At 39.2% G+C, this 19,952-nt stretch overlaps 1 protein-coding gene across 28 annotated transcripts in view; it reads left to right on the top strand.

The window, feature by feature from the left end:
* The window catches only part of NCOA2 (nuclear receptor coactivator 2), a 297,951-nt gene that overhangs the window by 191,058 nt on the left and 86,941 nt on the right, over window positions 1–19,952 (top strand). For 26 of the 28 annotated variants that reach the window (XM_077943784.1, XM_077943763.1, XM_077943788.1 and 23 more), the window contains 2 exons: window positions 955–1,059; window positions 3,659–3,831. In XM_077943784.1, coding sequence (XP_077799910.1) covers window positions 974–1,059; window positions 3,659–3,831 — 259 coding nt within the window. In that variant the 5' untranslated portion in view covers window positions 955–973. Of the gene's footprint in view, window positions 1–60; window positions 152–202; window positions 721–954; window positions 1,060–3,658; window positions 3,832–19,952 lie in introns of those variants that run through there. The other 2 variants (XM_077943777.1, XM_077943776.1) reach the window with 2 other exon arrangements.

Below are 19,952 nucleotides of genomic sequence, written 5' to 3'. Positions count from 1 at the left end.
AACCTCTGTCACTGGCTTGTTCTTGCTTACCTAAATAGTATTTTGATTGTGTTAGTGATGACGAGCACACTGATTTTCTTATATGTTTTTTTATTTTCTTACCGAGAGGAATTCAGCAAGCAGGAGCTGATCATGGTCCTTCCCACTTGGGGTCAGTAAAGTTCACCTGACTTTCGGGGCATATCTTAAGACCTTTGGCGATAGCAGCCAGAACCAACTGAGGGAAGGAAAGTTTGGAGGCGGCAGGATGTGAGAGAGGAAGCAACCATGCTATGTGCAGGGAGGCGAGCTGCCACGGAGAGAGGGCACCGAGGGAGGAGCAACCAGGCAGCTACTGCAGGAGAGCCGGGCACAGGAGCTTCTCGAGGGGCCAGCAAGATCCCCCACTAGGGGGCATTGATTAAGAGGCCTTGTGCAGAGGAACTCGGGGCTACAGGGGTGTCAGATCTACCTAGTTAAATTTGAAAACCTTCAATTTCGTGTCCTGCATTGGCTCTTCCCTGGGCTGTCTGTCATGGATGAGCTATTGCAGCACAGACTTCACATTGGCTAACCCAAAACAGAGACTGGGAGGAGCCCCTTACAACACCTGTAGTTTCCACATGGTGCAAGATCACTCTTGAAACTGGAGGCTGGCAGCCCAAACCCAGAGCTGGTAGATTGTAGTTCATAGTGCTGTTGAAATACAACTCCTGTTTAAAAGAGTTTGGGCCCAATGAGGTAGGCTTGTTTGTTTCTTAAATGTTAACCTTTATATTTGCTTAATCTTAAAAGATTTTTTAAAAGAGACAGCTTGTATATTAGAAATTATACATGCACATAAAACAATGTGTTAATTACTGGTGTCAAATTTCTGATTGGAGTCGAAGTTCTTTTATTGTTGGTAAAATGATCAGACACTTCATCATCAGTTCTCTTCATTTTTTTCTTCCTCTTCTCTGTTTTCTGTTTTAGTTGCTGATATGTGTTCAAGATGAGTGGGATGGGAGAAAATACCTCTGACCCCTCCAGGGCAGAGACAAGAAAGCGCAAGGAATGTCCTGACCAACTTGGACCCAGGTTAGATTCTTGCTGAGAAAAGGAATCAGTATTGTCTATTAAAGCCACAGGAGTGCTTCTTTGTTATTTTAGCATTGATTTTACTCCTGATTCAAATATTGTGTTGGTTTTTCTCTTTAACAATTAAATCTTTGAATATATACTTACTTACATTTTGAATATGCAAATCAGTTACAGATTGTATTCTTTACAAAAAGAGGAAAGCTGTAAACTTCTGATATCTTTTGACTCTTAGAGTCAATTTATTTAATAATTTTGAGTTTTTCACACCTTTTCTGTTAGATTACACAGCATTATAACAAGAAGATCCTATAGTAAAAAGATGTGCTGTTAATTTTATAATGGGTTTTATTTTTTGTTGTTTTATTTTCAATGACATAAAATGTTAAACCCATGTACTTCTGAGTTGAGAACAAAGAATGTGACTCTTTAGTGAATAAAACAAACAATTTTAAAGCAAATTTCATCTCATATATTATGGGTGGAAGTGTGAATTGCTATAATGCCCATGTGGGGTAGTTTGGCACTATCAAAATTATAAATGCATATCCTGTTTGAACTAGCCATTCCACTTTTAGGAACTTTCCTATTACATACTTTCATACTTGCAAAATGATGTGTATATGAGGTTACTGAAATTGCAAAAGATTCGGAAAAACCTAAATGTCTATTAAACAGTGTGGTACATCTAGAACCTGGAACACAGTGCAGCTGGGATAAAGATGAGGACGCTCTTTATGGGTTAATATGAAAAAAAAATCTCTTAAGAATATTGTTACAGATGAAAAGCAAGGTTTAGAAAATGTTTATGGAATACTACCATTAGTATAAACAAGGAAGAAAAAAATAATCTGTATTGTTTTAGGATAATCAAGAAACAGTAATTGTTGCTACCTGTTTCGGTGGATGAGAACAAGGCAAATAATTCTCATCAAAAGTAGAAGAGAGACTTTTCACTTTTTCGATGTTTTAAATCATGTAAATAATTTTAAGAATTAAATAAAAACAACATCTTCTACCTAATGGACAATAAAAACATCAGACATGAAATAGTAGGGAAGAGGGCTAGGAAAAGTCATCAAGAGAGGCAGAGCAGGAGAAAGGGCAAAACACCAATATTTTATATTCGCTTTTCCCCTTCTAGTTGCCAAGCAAAACATCAAGCCCATTAAATCTCCACTCTCCACATCCCAGCCCCCAGCTCTTCTAGGTTCCCTAGTACTTGCTGGTAAACCACAAACTTCTGTCTGTCAGACTGCCTTTAATAGTCAGTACCCTACCTGGGGAGGCAGTGGGAGAAAATGGGAACTGTTCCAGCTGTGGGCTTTAGTGGCGGGTCTCTGAGCCCTCCCTCTGGGGTGCTGAGGGGTCTTTTGAACACAGCTCCCCTTTCTCACCTATTTGTCATTTATTTCTTACCTTGTGTGAGGGTGGGAGGGCATGAGTGGAGGGGGCCAGAATGGGAACTGGGCTATTCTAAGTATTCCAGCCACTCTTTCCCTTTTGCTGTAAGAACGGAAGCTATGGGTAAAAATGAGACTTAGTAAAAAACACAAATTCTGAATTACTGTGCCAGTAATTCGTGGGGTGATCCTGGACAAATTGTGTAAACACTATAAAATAGAGACATTGTATTATATTATGTATTACTTCATGAAAATCAAACATATTTAGAGATGAATATATGAAAGTCTATTGTGAATCCAGAAATTTTTAAATTAATATTATATACAAATAATTATATATAAAAATACAGAAAGCTGCTACATTAAGCAACTTGCTTTTCTTCCTTGTTGTACTATTTCAGTGTCATTTAATGGGCCCCCCTTTGCACTTGAGAAAATAATTGTATGCTGTTATTATGAAAAGGAACTTTTGAGTTTACTATTTTGTCACATTCTAATGAGAAGATTTTGCCTCTTTCGATATTTTTCCATTCCATTACCTTTTTAAACTTTAGTTGAAATTGGACTGTTTGTTTATATTTTGCATGTCATTCAGCTTGGACAGTTAACATATTTCCTGGCTCAGTTTCGCTTTTGTTTCTAGCTGTGTTTTGACTTTTTGCATTACCTAAAAAGGCTGTTTGGTTTGCTTACTAACATTCTGAAGAAGTCTATAAAATTATAAATATCTGGTTTTATTTTTTATGTTTTACCAAAAATTATTGAAATTTATTCCTATTATAACTGGATTAACTTCTCTCCTTTTACTAATCTTAAATAAAATTTAAAATATAACCTCCTTTACCTTGTTGAAACATTATTTTATTTGTCAATTAATTTGATGCCCACTTGTTTCAAGTACTGCACTAAGTAAGCACAGTGGTGAGCACAGTCCTGGTCACCGTGAAGCGGACAGTCCAGTGGGAGATGCCAAACACATTGAACAGATAGTTTCATTACAAACTGGGCTTAGGTTGATTTTTTTTTTTTAAACATGAAACACTTTTGGAAAATTGTCCCCCGCAAGTTATTTCTGCATTGATATAGGTAACTTTTGTTTGCTATCTTTGTATTAAACTTGTTTAACACATTCATTTTTTTCACAATAGCTCTTTTTCAAATACATCATAAAAAAATGTGTTTCTTCTTTTAAGCCCCAAAAGGAACACTGAAAAACGTAATCGTGAACAGGAAAATAAATATATAGAAGAACTTGCAGAGCTGATTTTTGCAAATTTTAATGATATAGACAACTTTAACTTCAAACCTGACAAATGTGCAATCTTAAAAGAAACTGTGAAGCAAATTCGTCAGATCAAAGAACAAGGTAAGAGGACTGAATTAGTATTTTGAAGAGTTGAATTGGTTTCTGTTTTTTCCCTGTGTGAGAAGTCCCTTCAGAGTCCCTTTAATCCATTTCTTGTGCTTAAATTATTGATGAGGAAATGATGTCACAGTGTAAGATGAATGCAAGTATCACTTGCAGTGGTTTATAAATAGGCTTTGTATAAAATTCAGCCATTCCCTAAAGACAGAGGAGACTGAGGTGAGTCAGGGTGATGGAACTTTTCATCTAGTAAACTCAATTAGGTGCCCACAATTCTTCACTCCACACCGTGGCATTTTCAAGGCATACACAGCAAGTGACCGTCAAAAGTTGCAAGTAGGAGCCAGTTTGAGATGTAAACCAGAAGTAAGGAAGTGAAGCACCTCCTGTTTCAGCTAGTCAGCGTATTTGATTAGTCTGAGCCTCAACTGGCCACGCCACTAGATTAGAATTTCATATCCTGAATGACAAGAGATTTGAAAGGCTCTAACCTCCAGTAAGAAATCCATCTGTGAATTCAAAACACAGAACGTGACAGTTCTCTTCCTATGGTTTTATTTTTTTCTGAGATCATTTCATGATTCTTTTCTTTGATATTTTTGCCTACAGAAAAATATTAAGAAAATAATGTTTTTAAGAACACATTTGACTTTGTGGTGCCAAAAATAAATCTTTATGCGGCATGTATGAACAATATCTTGGTGCCCAGGGCCAATACATGCTCTTCAAGTATCTGCATACTGCTTTCCTTCAGGCCTGGGGAGATTATTATCTTTTGTAATCTGGTGTTTTTTTGAGACAGAGTCTCACTCTGTCGCCCAGGCTAGAGTGCAGTGGTGTGATCCTCAACTCACTGCAACCTCTGCCTCCTGGGTTCAAGCGATTCTCCTGCCTCAGCCTCCCGAGTAGCTGGGATTACAGGTGCCTGCCACCATGCCCTGCTAATTTTTTAGTATTTTTAGTAAAAACAGGGTTTCACCATGTTTGCCAGGCTGGCCTTGAACTCCTGACCTCAAGCAACCCTCCTGCCTTGGCCTCCCAAAGGTTTGGGATTACAGGCGTGAGCCACTGCGCCTGACCTGTAATCTGTTTTTGAGTGTATCCTCTTAAGAGTTCAAATTTTTAAAATCTGCCTTTTATATAATATTCAAAAAAGACATATTTTATTAAAATAATTTGTCTTTGTCTTTATAATATATGAGTCTGAAACTAACTGCTCTTATCTGTCACAAAATCCTAGCTACCTATTAGCATATTGTCTTAGCGTTTTCCATTTTCATACATATATTGTTGAGCTAAATTCTGTATAAAACAGTTTTACAAGTATAGTTCTGTCTTCTAAAAACATAAAAATATACATATAGCATCCACAACACAGTTTCTAACACCAGCCCTCTCTGCAAATCAGTCTTTATTTCCTGATTTCTCCATGACATTTAACATCAGTAGACCAGTGCCCATTTCAGTCCCCTTCATCACTCATCTTTCTTTTCCCTTTGGGGTTCACTAGTTATCAAAAACTCAGTTTAAACCTCAATTTTGTATCTTCATATTTTGGTTTCTGCAAAGGGATAAAATAATATTCCTAGAACTCTTAGGAGAAATAATTGGTTAAAGTTATTAACCAGTGCCTTGAAGTTACTGTGTTTCTAGTTGCTGGTATCATTACAGTAAAGAAATCATTAAGCTTCTTGTTTTAGGTTTCTAAGGATTATGAATGATTCAGTTTTGAGAACACTGCATGGTTAGGTAGTACTTCTACATTTCAAAACAATTATATATATAAACCACAACGAAGGTCTTGCACAAGTTTTTAAAGTTTGCAAAACCTTGGTAATTCCCCCTTCAAACCATAAAACACGTTCAGATGTGTCATGCTGGGACTGCGCCATACCTTAACCATAGTTTTAATCATAAGGCTGCATACCACAACCACCCAAGAAGCACAATAAACACCCTGTCACGTCTTATTCTTCTAAGAAGGTTCCTGCTAATTTGAAAAGCAGCGTGTTTTGTAAAGGGAAGCAAAACTTAAATGCTGAATGAAAATATGAAAAGCAGAAATGTACTTTTAAGTTCTCGACTACTCTGATATTTTCCAAATAGTCTTTGTTTAATAATTTGTTTTTTAAAAAGCAGAATTGAATCAGACAGGAGCTAGGTATGAATCCTGGTCCATTTAGGAGCTTTTTGAACCTGGGCATATTATCTTATCTCTGAGACTCAGTTGCCTCATACAGAGTTTAGTGCTAACAACACCTAGGTCACATAGCTGTAGAAGATATTATGAACCATGTAAATTCAGTAAACACCTGTCATAGTAAACATTCAGTAGTTAGTTTTCATTCCTACTTAAGCAGAAAGGGGCCGTTTTTTCTTTTCTTTTCTTTTTTTTGAGATGGAGTCTCACTCTGTTGCCCAGGCTGGAATGCAGTGGCACGATCTCAGCTTACTGCAACCTCCACCTCCCGGGTTCAAGCAATTCTTCTGCCTCAGCCTCCCGAGTAGGTGGGATTACAGGCATGCACCAACAGGCCCGGCTAATTTTTGTATTTTTAGTAGAGATGGGGTTTCACCATGTTGGCCAGGCTGGTCTCGAACTCCTGACCTCATGATCCGCCCGCCTCGGCCTCCCAAAGTGCTGGGATTACAGGGGTGAGCCACTGTGCCCAGCCTATCTGTAAGAAGTAAAAAATTTTTCTGGTGCCAGAAAATCTGTGCAGCCCTTGCGTACCACTCCATCAGCAGCTCTATTTGGACCAGTTTGAATTTTCTCAGCATCTGGCAGCCAGTAAGAATAACACGTAGGTCAGGCCAAAGCCTTTCTCTCTAACTCTGTGTCTTCCCCAACCCCAACTGATCCCCCGACCAATCAGCATAAATAAAATCCAACTACCATCTTTACACCATTATCCAGACTTAATTTGTATTTCAGTCATAGTTGTCAGCATGAATAAAATGCATTTGGGAGCCTAGGAGAACAGGTCTGTAGACACATGCAATAAACCTGCGTATTTATCCTAGAGAAGTTAAACTGGGTTGCATGAGGGGCCATACTAAAGAATACACAATGAGGAAAGCTGGGCTCATCTTTATGGAACCCTGCTCCAGTGTCAGAAGCTATGGCGTGTCAGCCAGGCATGGAGGGCTCTTTCCCTCAAGTCTGTGCTCTTCTCAGTTACTCCTCAACTTTTATATGCTTTATAAATAAAGGGAGAGAAGAAAAAGATTTTTAAATGGCCTAAAGGATGGAAATTTGGAGGGGAAATTACCAGCTAGTTAAATTATAAGCATTCTGTTGTGCGTGGCGCTTTATGAGACCCATGTTTCATAAATGCTAGCCCTCCAAGAGCATTAACTGTGGAATGGACTTTGTAGAAACAGAGCAAGTACACACAGGAGTTTGATGCTAATAATGTGACTGCCATCAAATAGAAAATTCCATACATGTTGGTGGGGTTTTTTTGGCCCACATTCATAATCCTTAGTTATTAGCTAAGTTAGTTACTTAGTAATTAAGTTAGATCTTCTGTTCGCTAAATAATCTTGGAGAATTTTTAATACTAAGACTAAATAGTTCTTATTGTGTGTCAGGCAGTTTTTAAAGTGCTCAGATTTGATAACCTATTTAGTACTCAAAACAAACCATGGAATAGGTGCATTTTTTCCCCCTTGGCAGGAGTGGAACCTGAGACACAGAGTGGTTAAGTAGCCTGGCAAAGTCACACAGCCATTAAGCGAAGGAATAGGGCAGTCTGGGTCTGGAATCTGCACCGTCATCGCAGCTTTCTGATACTAAACTAGGATATTTCTTTATATTTGGTATGATGGTCATAAACGTTTAGAACTTCTGTCTTCTATAACTTAGAAACAGGAGTCATGGAAACAGATAGCAAATAACCATTTTTCCTAACTGGGAGGCTAATATCGCTTCTATTCCACAGAAAAATAGTAAGCACAGGCATACGTCAGAGATAGCACAGGTTCAGTTCCAGACCCGCACCGTAAAGCGAATATAAAATAAAACAAGTGACATGAATTTTTTGGTTTCCCAGGGTGTATAAAGGTTATACTTCACTATACTGTAGTCTTTCAAGTGCACAATGCTATTACTTCTTTTAAAAAGTAATATATCCTAATTTAAAAATACCTTAATGCTAAAAAGTGCTAACAAGCATATGAGCCTCATCAACAAGTTCTCTTGCCAGTAGGAGGGTCTTGCTTCAATGTTGATGGCTGCTGACTGATCAGGGTGGGAATTGCTAAAGGCTGGGGTGGCTATAACAATTTTTAAAAATAAGATAACAATGAAATTTGCCACACTGATGGACTCTTACTTTCATGAAAGATTTCTCTGTACCATGCAATGCTGTTTGATGGCATTATACCCACAGTAGAACTTTCAAAATTGGAATCAATCCTCTCAAACACTGTTCCTGCCTTATCAACTAAGTTTATGGAATATTCTAAATCCTTTGTTGTCATTTCAGCAGTTTCACAGCATCTTTACCAGGAGTTGATTCCATCTCAAGAAACCATTTTCTTTGCTTATCCACAAAAAGCAACTCCTCGTTTGTTCAAGTTTCATCATGAGATTGCAGCAATTCAGTCATATCTCGGGCTTCACTTCTAATTCCAGTTCTCTTGTTATTTCCACTGCATCTAGAGTTACTTCCTCCACTGAAGTCAGGAATCCCTTCAAGTCATCCATGAGGGTTGGAATCAGCTTCTTCTAAATTCCTGTTCATGTTGATCTTTTGACCTCCTCCCATGAATCATGAATGTTCTTCATGGCATCTAGAATGGTGATTCCTTTCCAGAATGTTTTTCTTTGTACTTTGCCCAGATATATCAGAAGAACCACTGTCTGTGGCAGTACACCTTGAAACATGGCTACAGCATAGATACTATGTTAGCAGACATGAAGACAAATATTTTTGGCCTTGTACGTCCTCATCACAGCTCTTGGGTGACTGGGTCCATTGCCAGTGAGCAATAGTATTTTGAAAGGAATCTTTTTCTGAGCAGTACGTCTCAACAATGGGCTTAAAGTAGTCAGTAAACCATACTATAAACAAATGTGCTGACATTCAGGCTTTGTTATTTCAGAACACAGGCAGAGTAGATTTAGCATCATTCTTACGAAGAACCCTAGGATTTTCAGAATGGGAAGTGAACATTTACTTCAACTTAAAGTCACCAGCTGCATCAGCTCCTTAACAGAAGAGTCAGTTTGTCCTTTCAAGCTTTGAAGTGAGGCATTGATTTCTCTCCTCTATTAAAGTCCTAGATGGCTGCTTCTTCCAATAGAAGGTTTTTTTGTCTACATTGAAAATCTATTGCTTAGTGTAACCACCTTCATTAATGATCTTAGCCAGATCTTCTGGATAACTTGCTACAGCTTCTTCATCAGCACGTGCTGCTTCACCTTATATTTTTATGTTACGGAGAAAGATTTTTTCCTTAAACCTTATGAACTCGCCTTTGCTAGCTTTAAACTTAACTTTTCTTCTGCATCTTCTCATAAAATTGAAAAGAGGGCCTTGCTCTGGATTAGGCTCTCATTTAAGGGAATCTTGTGGCTGGCTTGATCTTCTGTCCAGACCACTGAAACTTTGTCCACACCACTGAAACTTTGTCCATATCAGCAAAAAGGCTCTTTCACTTTCTTGTTTTTATTTTATTTTAAGAGATGGGGTCTCACTGTGGGGCCCAGCCTGGTCTCAAACTCCTAAGCTCAAGAGATCCTCCCACTTGGCCTCCCAAAGTGCTGTGATTATAGGCCTGAGTCACCACACTTGGCTGTTTCAGTTTTTTATCGTTGATGCATTCACTGAAGTAGCACTATTCATTTTCAATTACTTTTCTTTTCTTGTTGTTGTTGTTGTTGTTGTTGTTTTGAGGCGGAGTCAGGCTCTGTCACCTAGGCTGGAGCGCAGTGGCGCCATCTCAGTTCACTGCAACCTTCACCTCCCGGGCTCAAGCAATTCTTCTGCCTCGGCCCCCCAAGTAACTGGGATTACAGTGCCCACCACCATGCCTGGCTAATTTTTGTATTTTTAGTAGAGACAGGGTTTCACCATGTTGGTCAGGCTGGTTTCAAACTCCTAACCTAAGGTGATCTACCTGCCTTGGCCTCCCAGAGTGCTGGGATTACAGGTGTGAGCCACCGCACCCCACTGATACTGCAATTTTTAATGAAGATAAACTATTTTTCCACTGAACTACATATAATTCATTTTTGCACATTTTCTTGTGGCTTAATGGCTTATATTGTTAATGAAATCCTTAAAATTAGTGAGCAGGGATGGAATTTCTATTCTCATTTCCTCCTAGGATCCCCTTATTTTATTTCTTAAGTACATGGAAGTTTTTTGTTTAACAGCTTTCAGATAAAGAAGATTTAAATAATTCAATGTGTTCTAATGCTTTAGGATTTATGATGTGAGTTCTCACTTCAAGACCCAACCTGGCTATCACACTCTAATAGAAAGTAGACATCCCTTGTTTTCTTGATCACCTTGTACTCGTATGAAAAGAAATTAATTCTGTCATTGATGTATGACCCTAATCATACATCAATACTGTATGTATTGCTTTCATCCAAGAGTAAATATTCATTCAATAAATTTTTTATTGAGTATATACTATATATAAAGCATATGGTTATTTCCCAGGGGAAATCCAGCAATCAATAAGTACATGATTCTTTTTCTTGGAGCTTTCACTCATTCAGGGGAAAATCAGCTTTCAGACAACTAGCTATGGAACTGTAGGGGACAATGGAAAGGAATGTGATTATTAAAGAAGCTGGCACAGGCTTTTAGGAGGACAATAAACTTGAACTGGGTCTTGCTGTAAAAGTAAGATTTTAATAGGTAAAAAAGTAGGGGCTGGCATGAGGAGAGGCACTCTACACAGAAAATAGAGGAGCCTGAGTGCTCAGTGACTTCCGGGGTATGCCCGGTCAGACTGTAAAATAAGATGTATGGAAGCACTTGGTTGGATTTGAGGCTGTAAAGGTGGGTCAGAGCTAGATAGGAGAGTAGTAAGCCCAGTACAGTAAGCAATATTGGAATTTGGAGAAAGTCACATTAAATGAGAGACCTCTAACTATCTTCAGCAGAGTTAGCTTGAAGTCATCTACCATTATATCTAGACTCTAGAGATACTCTATACTTGGAATGGGAGGTATTTGGATTTTTTTAAATTCTAAATCTAGAGGGGGAGACGTGCATAACTAATAAAACAACAAGAAAAAATGAAGTTAAAACATGCTAGAAAACTATAAAATTTCTCATTCATCTATAAGAAGGAATAAATGTTGTTTTATAAATAAGCTTTCATTTAGTTTTATAATTTAAATAGACTTAGAGGGAGCAGGAGGAAATGAAGAGGGGGAATGACAGAGGTGAAAGACAGTGAGAGAGACTCAGAATGACAGAAAGCTGGACAGAGAGAAGAAGATGGAAAGTACACTCGAAAGTACCCATGTGCAAGTTCAAACACTAAGAGAAATTCTTAAATGTAATATCTTAGTTTATAGTTCCTTATGACATTGTCACTAATGACTTAATGCAGAGTCATATTGTGACACTGGGCACATTTGTAGATAAGAGCCCTTGGGCTGAGCCCACTAGCTGCCAGTCCTTACCTTCTGTCCTACTCCCATCCCAGCTTTAGTGAAGAGCGCCCACATGTTTCCTGGCTGCTCAGCCCTCCCCTGTACTTGTCAAAGGGTGGGGGAGGTGAATCAATATGCTACCTGCTCCTACCACTTTGATTGCTAGGGCATAGAAATAGTATCTGCCATTGTGCCCAGGGGGGTAGTACTGGGCCATTCCTCCACAAGGAATGCTAAAGGTACTCCTTAAGATCCTCCTTGAGGGAGCCAGGTTGATCATTCGTCCCGACTTCAGTGACTGCTAGCGGAGTCTATGACAGTCCAAAAGAAGAACCCTCACCATAGAAGACTAGTTCCTCTGTGATTTGTCTCCAGTCCTGCCATATTCTCCCTTGCTCCAACCCGCAACCTCCTTGCACTTGCATCTCCTCCCCATGACATACACTGGCTCAGGCTCTCACATTATGGTTTCCTCCTGGGTCTTCTGTCTGGGAATGCCTCTTTTCTTTTTCCCTCTCAGCTGGTGACATCTGCTAATCTTTAATAGCCCATCAGAATGTAGTATCACAGCTGTTCTGCATTTGTAGTGGATAGTGACAGGGAATCTGGGTGAATGATAATAGAGGGTCCAGTGGCAAGGGGGCTTCACCAAGACCCCAGGTCTGTCCAGTTTGGCCTACTACTATATTCTTGTGGCTCATTTCATCAGTATGTGTACCCAAAGCCCATTACCCTAGACTATTTCTTGTTGCTGACACATACTTGTGCTTTTTTGCTTTTGTGTCATTGTTCGTATTCTTTCCTCCTTATCCAAAATACTGCTTTTCCTGTTTCTGTCTATTCCCATTACATTCCTACTGTTCATTCTTCAAGGCCCATCTCAACCACTGCTTTTTTCACAAAACACTTTCTAATCCAAACAAATATGAATTCATCTCCTTTCACATTTCTTGTACTGTCTGCTCTTACTCTGTTTAGTGTTTGTTTAGTGTTTTAGGTACTTCACTTTTTCTTCACCCATCGAATGACAGATTTCTTGATGGCAGAGGTTGTATTGTCTACCTAACTCTTGGACAGCAGTTCTTTTTTTGAGACAAGGTCTCACTCTGTCTTCCAGGCTGGAGTGCAATGGTGCAATCTCTGCTCACTGCAACCTCTGCCTCCCAGGTTCAAGCAATTCTTGTGCCTCAGCCTCCTGAGTAGCTGGGATTATAGGCGTGCACCACTACAGGCATGCACCACCACACCTGGCTACTTTTTGTATTTTTAGTAGAGACGGGGTTTCGCCATGTTGCCCAGGCTGGTCTCGAACTCCTGAGCTCAGGTGATCTGCCTGCCTTGGCCTCCCAAAGTGCTGGGATTACAGGTGTGAGCCGCCGCACCCAGCCACCTGCAGCAGTTTTGAGTACGATGTTTGTTCTTAGTTTATTTAAAATAAATATTTGTTGGATTTTTCTGATTCCTGGTATTTATTCAGCCTTGTGTAATGGTTTTATACCAGGAGAAAATACTGCCCTAAATTTAAGAATATAATATTTGTATTCTAGTAATTGAGTGAATACATTCCCCCGTTCTTGCACAAGGATTACAGATTACAACCTCTCTTGTGACAAATATTATTTACAATATTTTTGTTTGCCTCCTGAAAGTACATTAACATCTTTATAAAACAATGGGTGAACTTTTAACTCTCTTAGATTCTGATAATGGTAGCTGGAGCCCTGTTTGTTTTTGTAAGGATGAAGAATCTTCACAGCTTGTCGACTAAAATATATTTTGAAATCCTATTCGCCAGGCATGGTGGCTCATGCCTGTAATCCCAGCACTTTTGGAGCCGAGGCAGGCGGATCACTTTAGGTCAGGAGTTCGAGACCATCCTGGCCAACATGGTGAAACTCCGTCTCTTCTAAAAATACAAAAATTAGCCAGGCGTGGTGGCACACGCCTGTAATCCCAACTACTCAGGAGGCTGAGGCAGGAGAATCGCTTGAACCTGGGAAGCAGAAGTTGTGGTGAGCCAAGATTGCACCACTGCACTCGTGGGAGATAGAGTGAGACCTCGTCTTAAAAAAAAAAAAAAAAAAAGGAATCCTATGAAAACAAGTATTTTATAATTTTTTATTAGGAACTTTAATTACCATGGAATATTTTCCCTAATGTTTTAAATAGACATATTGTTTTAGACTAGAATATATAATATAGAAAGCAAATTCACATTTTGTGTTAGTGCTGTGCAGATATTAGATATATTGGTTTTGGAATAACTCATATGTAAGAATTTGCCAGGTACATTTAAATTTCTGTGAGCTGATGTTTACATTTAATTCATTCTTTTAGTTTGAAGAATGATGCCAATTTTTGAGAAATGAATTAAATATTTGTGCTGTGGTAGGGAGAAGAGTTTAAACATAGAAATAAACAAAAGATATAAGAGCACAAATACCACTATTTATTATTGTCATTCACTGGTTAGCTTAGGTTTAAAGTATGTTTTTCTGTTTCTTTCTTTCTTATTTCTTTTTTTTTTTAGATGAGGTCTTCCAGTGTTGCCTGGGTTTGATTCAAACTTCTGAGTTCAAGTGATCCTCCCACCTCAGCTACTTAAGTAGCTGGGATTATAGTAAAGTACATTTTTCATAGGTGTTTGTTTTGGGTTTGTTTGTTTTTTTTAAAGAAATCAATAAGAACGGTCCTATTTTTTAAATCTGTTGTACTGGTAGAAGAAGGGAGAGGGAACTATGACTATTTTTATGGACTTTAGACTTAAGTATTTTCAAACTGATATGGATTATACAGTAATAAACTATACAGGCAACTATTTTCTTTTTCCTTTTCTTTTCTTTTCTTTTCTTTTTTTTTTTTTTTTTTTTTTGAGACGGAGTCTTGGTCTGTCGCCAGGCTGGAGTGCAGTGGTGCAATCTTGGCTCACTACAACCTCCACCTCCCAGGTTCAAGTGATTCTTCTGCATCAGCCTCCTGATTAGCTGGGACTACAGGCGCGTGCCATCATGCCCAGCTAATTTTTGTATTTTTAGTAGAGACAGGGTTTCACCGTGTTAGCCAGAATGGTCTCGATCTTTTGACCTCGTGATCCACCCACCTCGGCCTCCCAAAGTGCTGGGATTACAGGCGTGAGCCACCGCTTGATCTCTTGACCTCGTGATCCACCCACCTCAGCCTCCCAAAGTGCTGGGATTATAGGCATGAGCTACCGCGCCCGGGCCTTACAACTGTTTTCATTGGTCCTTCCAAGGAGACTTTTTTGGTTGGTGAATTTGTGGGTGGGGCAGTAAATAAACACGTAAAATAAATTGACTCTCTTACCAATTTTTAGGTGTAAATTACAGTATTGTTAACTATATGCATGTTGTTATACAGCGGATCTCTAGAACTTCATCTTGCATGACACCTCAGGTGATCCTCCCACCTCAGCTTCCCAAAGTGCTGGAATTACAGGCGTGAGCCACAGTGCCTCACCCCTTTCTACTTTTGAGCTGTACCGCATTCATCCTCACTCACTGGCTTTTCTTCCTCATCTAGACCTTGGCCCTTCTTTGTTCCCAAATAAAATTCCCTCTTTAATGAATTTTAACTATTGCTTATATCTGTGCTGACTGTCAAGGTAAATCTCTGCCCTTGACCTTTCCCTCATCTTTCATTGCACAGATATTCGGTGAGTCCCTCCCCACAGCCCCCAGCTTACAGTTTCACTGTCCGTCCAGATTGCCAGCTACCGTTAGACATCCATGGGATGTTCCACAGGTGCCTTAAATTGATAATATCTCAAACCAAACCCATTTTCTCCTCTGCCTTCTGAAAAGACTGCCTCATCCTTTTTCCTGTGCTCTATCTCAGTGTTTGTAACCAGCATGCGCTGATCACCTGTTTTGTCCTTACTGAGACTAGAAACCTCAGTTCCAGCCACCTTCTCTTTTACCTCTTCCTTCCCCACACTCAGCCAGTTAACTCAGTTCTGTCAGTTCCTCACCATATTCTGTGATATATAACCCTTTTTCCCATGTTTATTTTCAGCACTCTAATTTAAGACATCTTTTCTCACCTTAACTCATCTCTGCTTCTTTACCTTCTATAATCCATCCCCACTGCTATCACCATTAACTTTCTAAAAATATATTGGCTATGTAACTCCTGAGCTTCCAGTGAGTCTCCCTGCCTGTAGGATGAAGGAAAATGCCTTCCCATGGTATTCAAGGCCCCTTGCCGGCTGGTCCCCATGTACTTTCGGGGCTTTCTCCTGCTCTTATCTTTCTAGCCATCATACTTCTAGGCAGACCTCCAGCTTTAATTACTCTTTAACTTATAACTGCACAGCTTGTGTGCCACTTTTAGATCAAATATATACATCATTTTGGCTTGTAGTACAGTTTAAACTGAAAACAACAACAACAAAACACAAAAAACTCCCTATTACCATGACAGCTCTTTTGTGGAGGAACCTTATCTTAATAATTTTTATACGCTTTTACCTGTCTTGTACATAAGAGATACTTAATAAGCATTCATACGAAATGAACAAAAAGCCAGGTGCCATGACTTACACCTATTATTCCAACACTTTGGGAGGCCAAGGCAGGAGGATCACTTGATGCCAGCCTGGGCAACATAGTGAGATCCTGTCCCTACAAAAAATGTTAAAAATTAGCTGGGCATGGTGGTTTGTGCCTGTAGTCCTAGCTACTCAAGAGGCTGAGCTGGCAGGATCACTTGAGCCACTGCACTCTAGCCTGGGTGACAAAGCAAGGCCTTGTCTTTAAAAAAAAAAAAAAAAGTTTCAGAGAAAATGGGAAAGCAACAAGAAATCCAAGGTTTTCTTCAGCTGCTTTAAGAAAGTATGAATAGAATAATGAACAAAAACACATTTAAGGACTTTCATTAACTACTGTGTCAGTTTAAAATAAATTCCAATGATATGGTCTGGAAATGACCAGGGAACATGCCATAATTATACTTAAACATGGTGATTTCTTATTAATTCATATTTACATTCAGGACACATTTGCCAGATATCTTCTATGTTCAAATGCTGTGCTAGCCATCAGGAATATAAAGAGCTATAAAGCACTGTCCCTTTCGTCATGGGGCTCTCAGGCTGTACAGACAACAAAGACATTGATAAAGCTTTTTTGGAATAGCTGCTCCTCAGCATATGTCCCTCACCCTCCCTGACTTAGGGACCCACCCTTGAGGGAGGCCTGTGGGGGTCCAGCTTGGCCTGTGCCTGCATTTAGTAGGTAATAAAGCTGATACCTGGATCTAAGTAAAAGAAGAAGTAATTATAGCAAATTAGTAAGTACTATGATTGATTGATTGATAGATTGATATAGATATGTAGTGATATTAAGGAAAGTGGGATAAGAGAAGGTAGGAAGTAAAATGTTTTTTGATCTCCAAGAATATATTGAAGTTCACCATATGGGTAATGTTTAAATAAAGTCTGATACTAACAACCAAAATTCCTTGTATCCAGGGCTACTTAACTATACTTTTTTCTTTAGCAGTGTTAAGAGAATGTCATGTAAATACATTCATACCTACTGTTTTCAGCTACCTCCTCATCCCATGTAGACGCCTACTGCTTTCTACACTCTGTCCATAGAATATGTCTGTGAGACTGCTTCAGGATTGGAATTATTGCCTATGTTTCATAGATAAGGAAACTTACACACAAAAACAGTATTTAGGTTGAGGTCTTAAAACTAGTCAGTGACAAACTAGAACCTAAAGCACAGTCTGGTTATTGTGCAGCCTGTGATCTTTCTACCTCTGCATTCCATTACCTACCTGAGAATGGTTGTCATGTCTTCAGCTTTGCCTTTGTTTATTAAGACAGAAAATGTTGTTCCACAGAGAAATTCCAAAAGCAACACATTCAAAATGAAAATAAAGATTTGTAATAGTTATTGCTGTGTCTTTAGAGATAATTTTTTTAGAGGTAGTTTTAACACATATTGTTCAGAAAAGAGATTTTGATAATTTGAGTTAGATGTGGTTTCATTAAATACCTTAAATCTTAATGGAGGCTGTAGTCAAGGCATCTGAGGCATTATAGGTTAAGGAAGCACTATAGCAAACAGCACCTTTAGGTCATAACTGGCTCTAACCCAGGGTCCTGTATATTCTGCACATCTCAGCATTTCTAAGCAGGCTTTCATCGCTGATGTATATCCATCGAAGGTGAAGAGAAAAAAGGAAAGGTTATTTTATTTTTTTTATTTTTTTTATTTTTGAGGCAGTCTAGCCCTGTTGCCCAGGCTGGAGTGCAATGTTGTGATCTCAGCTCACTGCAACTTCCGCCTCCCAGGTTCAAGTGATTCTCATGCCTCAGCCTCCCAAGTAGCTGGGATTACAGACAGGCACCACTATGCCTGGCTAATTTTTGTATCTTTAGTAGAGATGGGGTTTCACCATGTTGGCCAGGCTGGTCTCAAACTCCTGACCTCGTGATCTGCCCACCTCAGCCTCCCAAAGTGCTGAGATTACAGGCATGAGCCACCACGCCTGGCCAGGAAAAGTTATTATTCCTCCTCCAGATGCAAGAATTTCTCATGGCCATGAACACTGTCTGAATATTGCTGCTCTATATTCAGAGCACTCATGGTTTTCTGTTGTCTTAAAAGGAACATAAAACATGGGGTTCAATGAATGATGTTCCCTGTAATGCTCTTCCTTCTGGGCCACTCATCTCACAGGTGGCTGTAGTTTGGCATGGGGTGGAACACAACAGGATTGACCACAGGGTGTTTGGGGTGGGAATGAATTGGTCTCTTTCCACTGAAAGGAATGTGGTGAAGCAGCTATTGGGAAGAAGGTTGTAAGCAGTGTAGCAGGATGAAATGGAACGTGGGATTTCTGTAGCCACCGATCGTCAGATGAAACAGTGATTCCTATATGACCATTTATATTTAAGGGACTTGTGAATATCAGGAACTTTGTTCTAACAATCTGCTTGCAAAGATATAGAACATAAGATGTAATTAATATTACAAGCCAAAAGCCAGGTGAATGACATAAAAATAAAATAAGTAAGTGAAAAATCTATATTGTACACTTTCAGAGGCAGAATTCCCTCTAGGCTGACAAAGCTTAAGCTTCAGGACCCCTTACTTGTATGGGCTCCTATATGCGCCAGGAGCTGTAGAGTGTTCTAGATAGGACGCCAGGTTTCAATTAGGAAGCACTTCTTCAGAAGCATTTCAGATTATTGTCTACAGAGTTCTCAGAAGAAGAGGTTTGAATCTTCTTCAGCACTCTAGTGTTTGCAGCTCTTTTCTCATTCTATGTAAATACTCACTTTTATACTCAATTTTGTATTTTTAAAGAGACACCCCTCCCTCTAATTAAGCTTCGGGCCCTACAAAATGCGGATCTATCCTTATGTACTAGCAAAGTCTGTCACATATACTCTGTCAAAAGCAAAAGGGTCAGCTACCACAGTGAAATGAGAACTCACACATACAGAGTGCTTACTTGGTGCCAGGTACTACTCTTTCATGCCTCATCTCATTTCAGCCTTGCAACCCTGTAGGGTAAGTTGAATTATTATCTCCATTTTACAGAAGAGGAACCTAGGTTTGGGTCTAGACTCTAAACTTCCCTAGAGTCACACAGCTAATAAGTGGTAGGACTAGCATTGAAGTCTAGATCTCTACCTAGCTCCAAAGCCACTGTCTCCCAGTGAAGTGGAAAGACAATTAAACCTGTTACCCAGCTGTTTACTCTTGGCTTTGTTTGCTATTTGGAAGAAGGTTGTTAGGAGTCAATTGGGTAAGCATGGTATCAGCTGTTACTTTAAACAGGTAGAGACACTGAGTTTACTAGGAAGAATATTTTTTGCAGATCCCTATTTCAAAAGATGATGCACACTTTGAAGGCAGGTCAGCTGTTCCTGTGAGGCAAAAAAAAAAAGATGATAAAAGAGTCCAGAAAAATAGAAAGTTGCTCTCTAGACCAAAAAAGACTTCTTGGTATTTAGCCAGAAAATTGGATACCAGGCTTTAGAACATTCATTTTGTGCCCCTATGTGAGCAGATGAGGAATTTTTCTGTCAGAGTGAATGTTCTATTGTCCATCATAAGATCTGTCCATCTTGTGCGATGTAATCTCTAGTAAACAACACTGGCCTTGTTAAGGTGTTCTCTCCCATTTCAGGAAGTATGTTGGGAGCAAAACAGACTTTGCAGATAGTCACTGTGACCACTGTGACCATTCATTGCATCATTGATCAAAAATGAAGGAATGGAATCTGAGGGCCAAGAGTGCTTAGCTATACACAAGACAATATGGAATGTGTTTTAACTTGCGTTCTGGAAAAGAATGTAAAATCTGAACTTCCATCTAGAAGATGAATTTATTAGATTTCAAATATTTACACTTAAAATTTTAGATATGAAATTGCATCTTTGCCTGTATTTCTAATTTCTGTTATTTTGTACAAAAGAAAACCCCAATTCAATATAGTCACAGAAAAAATACACAG

Source organism: Macaca mulatta, chromosome 8 (assembly GCF_049350105.2).
Source record: "Macaca mulatta isolate MMU2019108-1 chromosome 8, T2T-MMU8v2.0, whole genome shotgun sequence".
Classification (NCBI taxonomy): domain Eukaryota; kingdom Metazoa; phylum Chordata; class Mammalia; order Primates; family Cercopithecidae; genus Macaca; species Macaca mulatta.
Note: the sequence above shows the minus strand (reverse complement) of the source record. Positions and strands in the feature narration are given on the sequence as shown.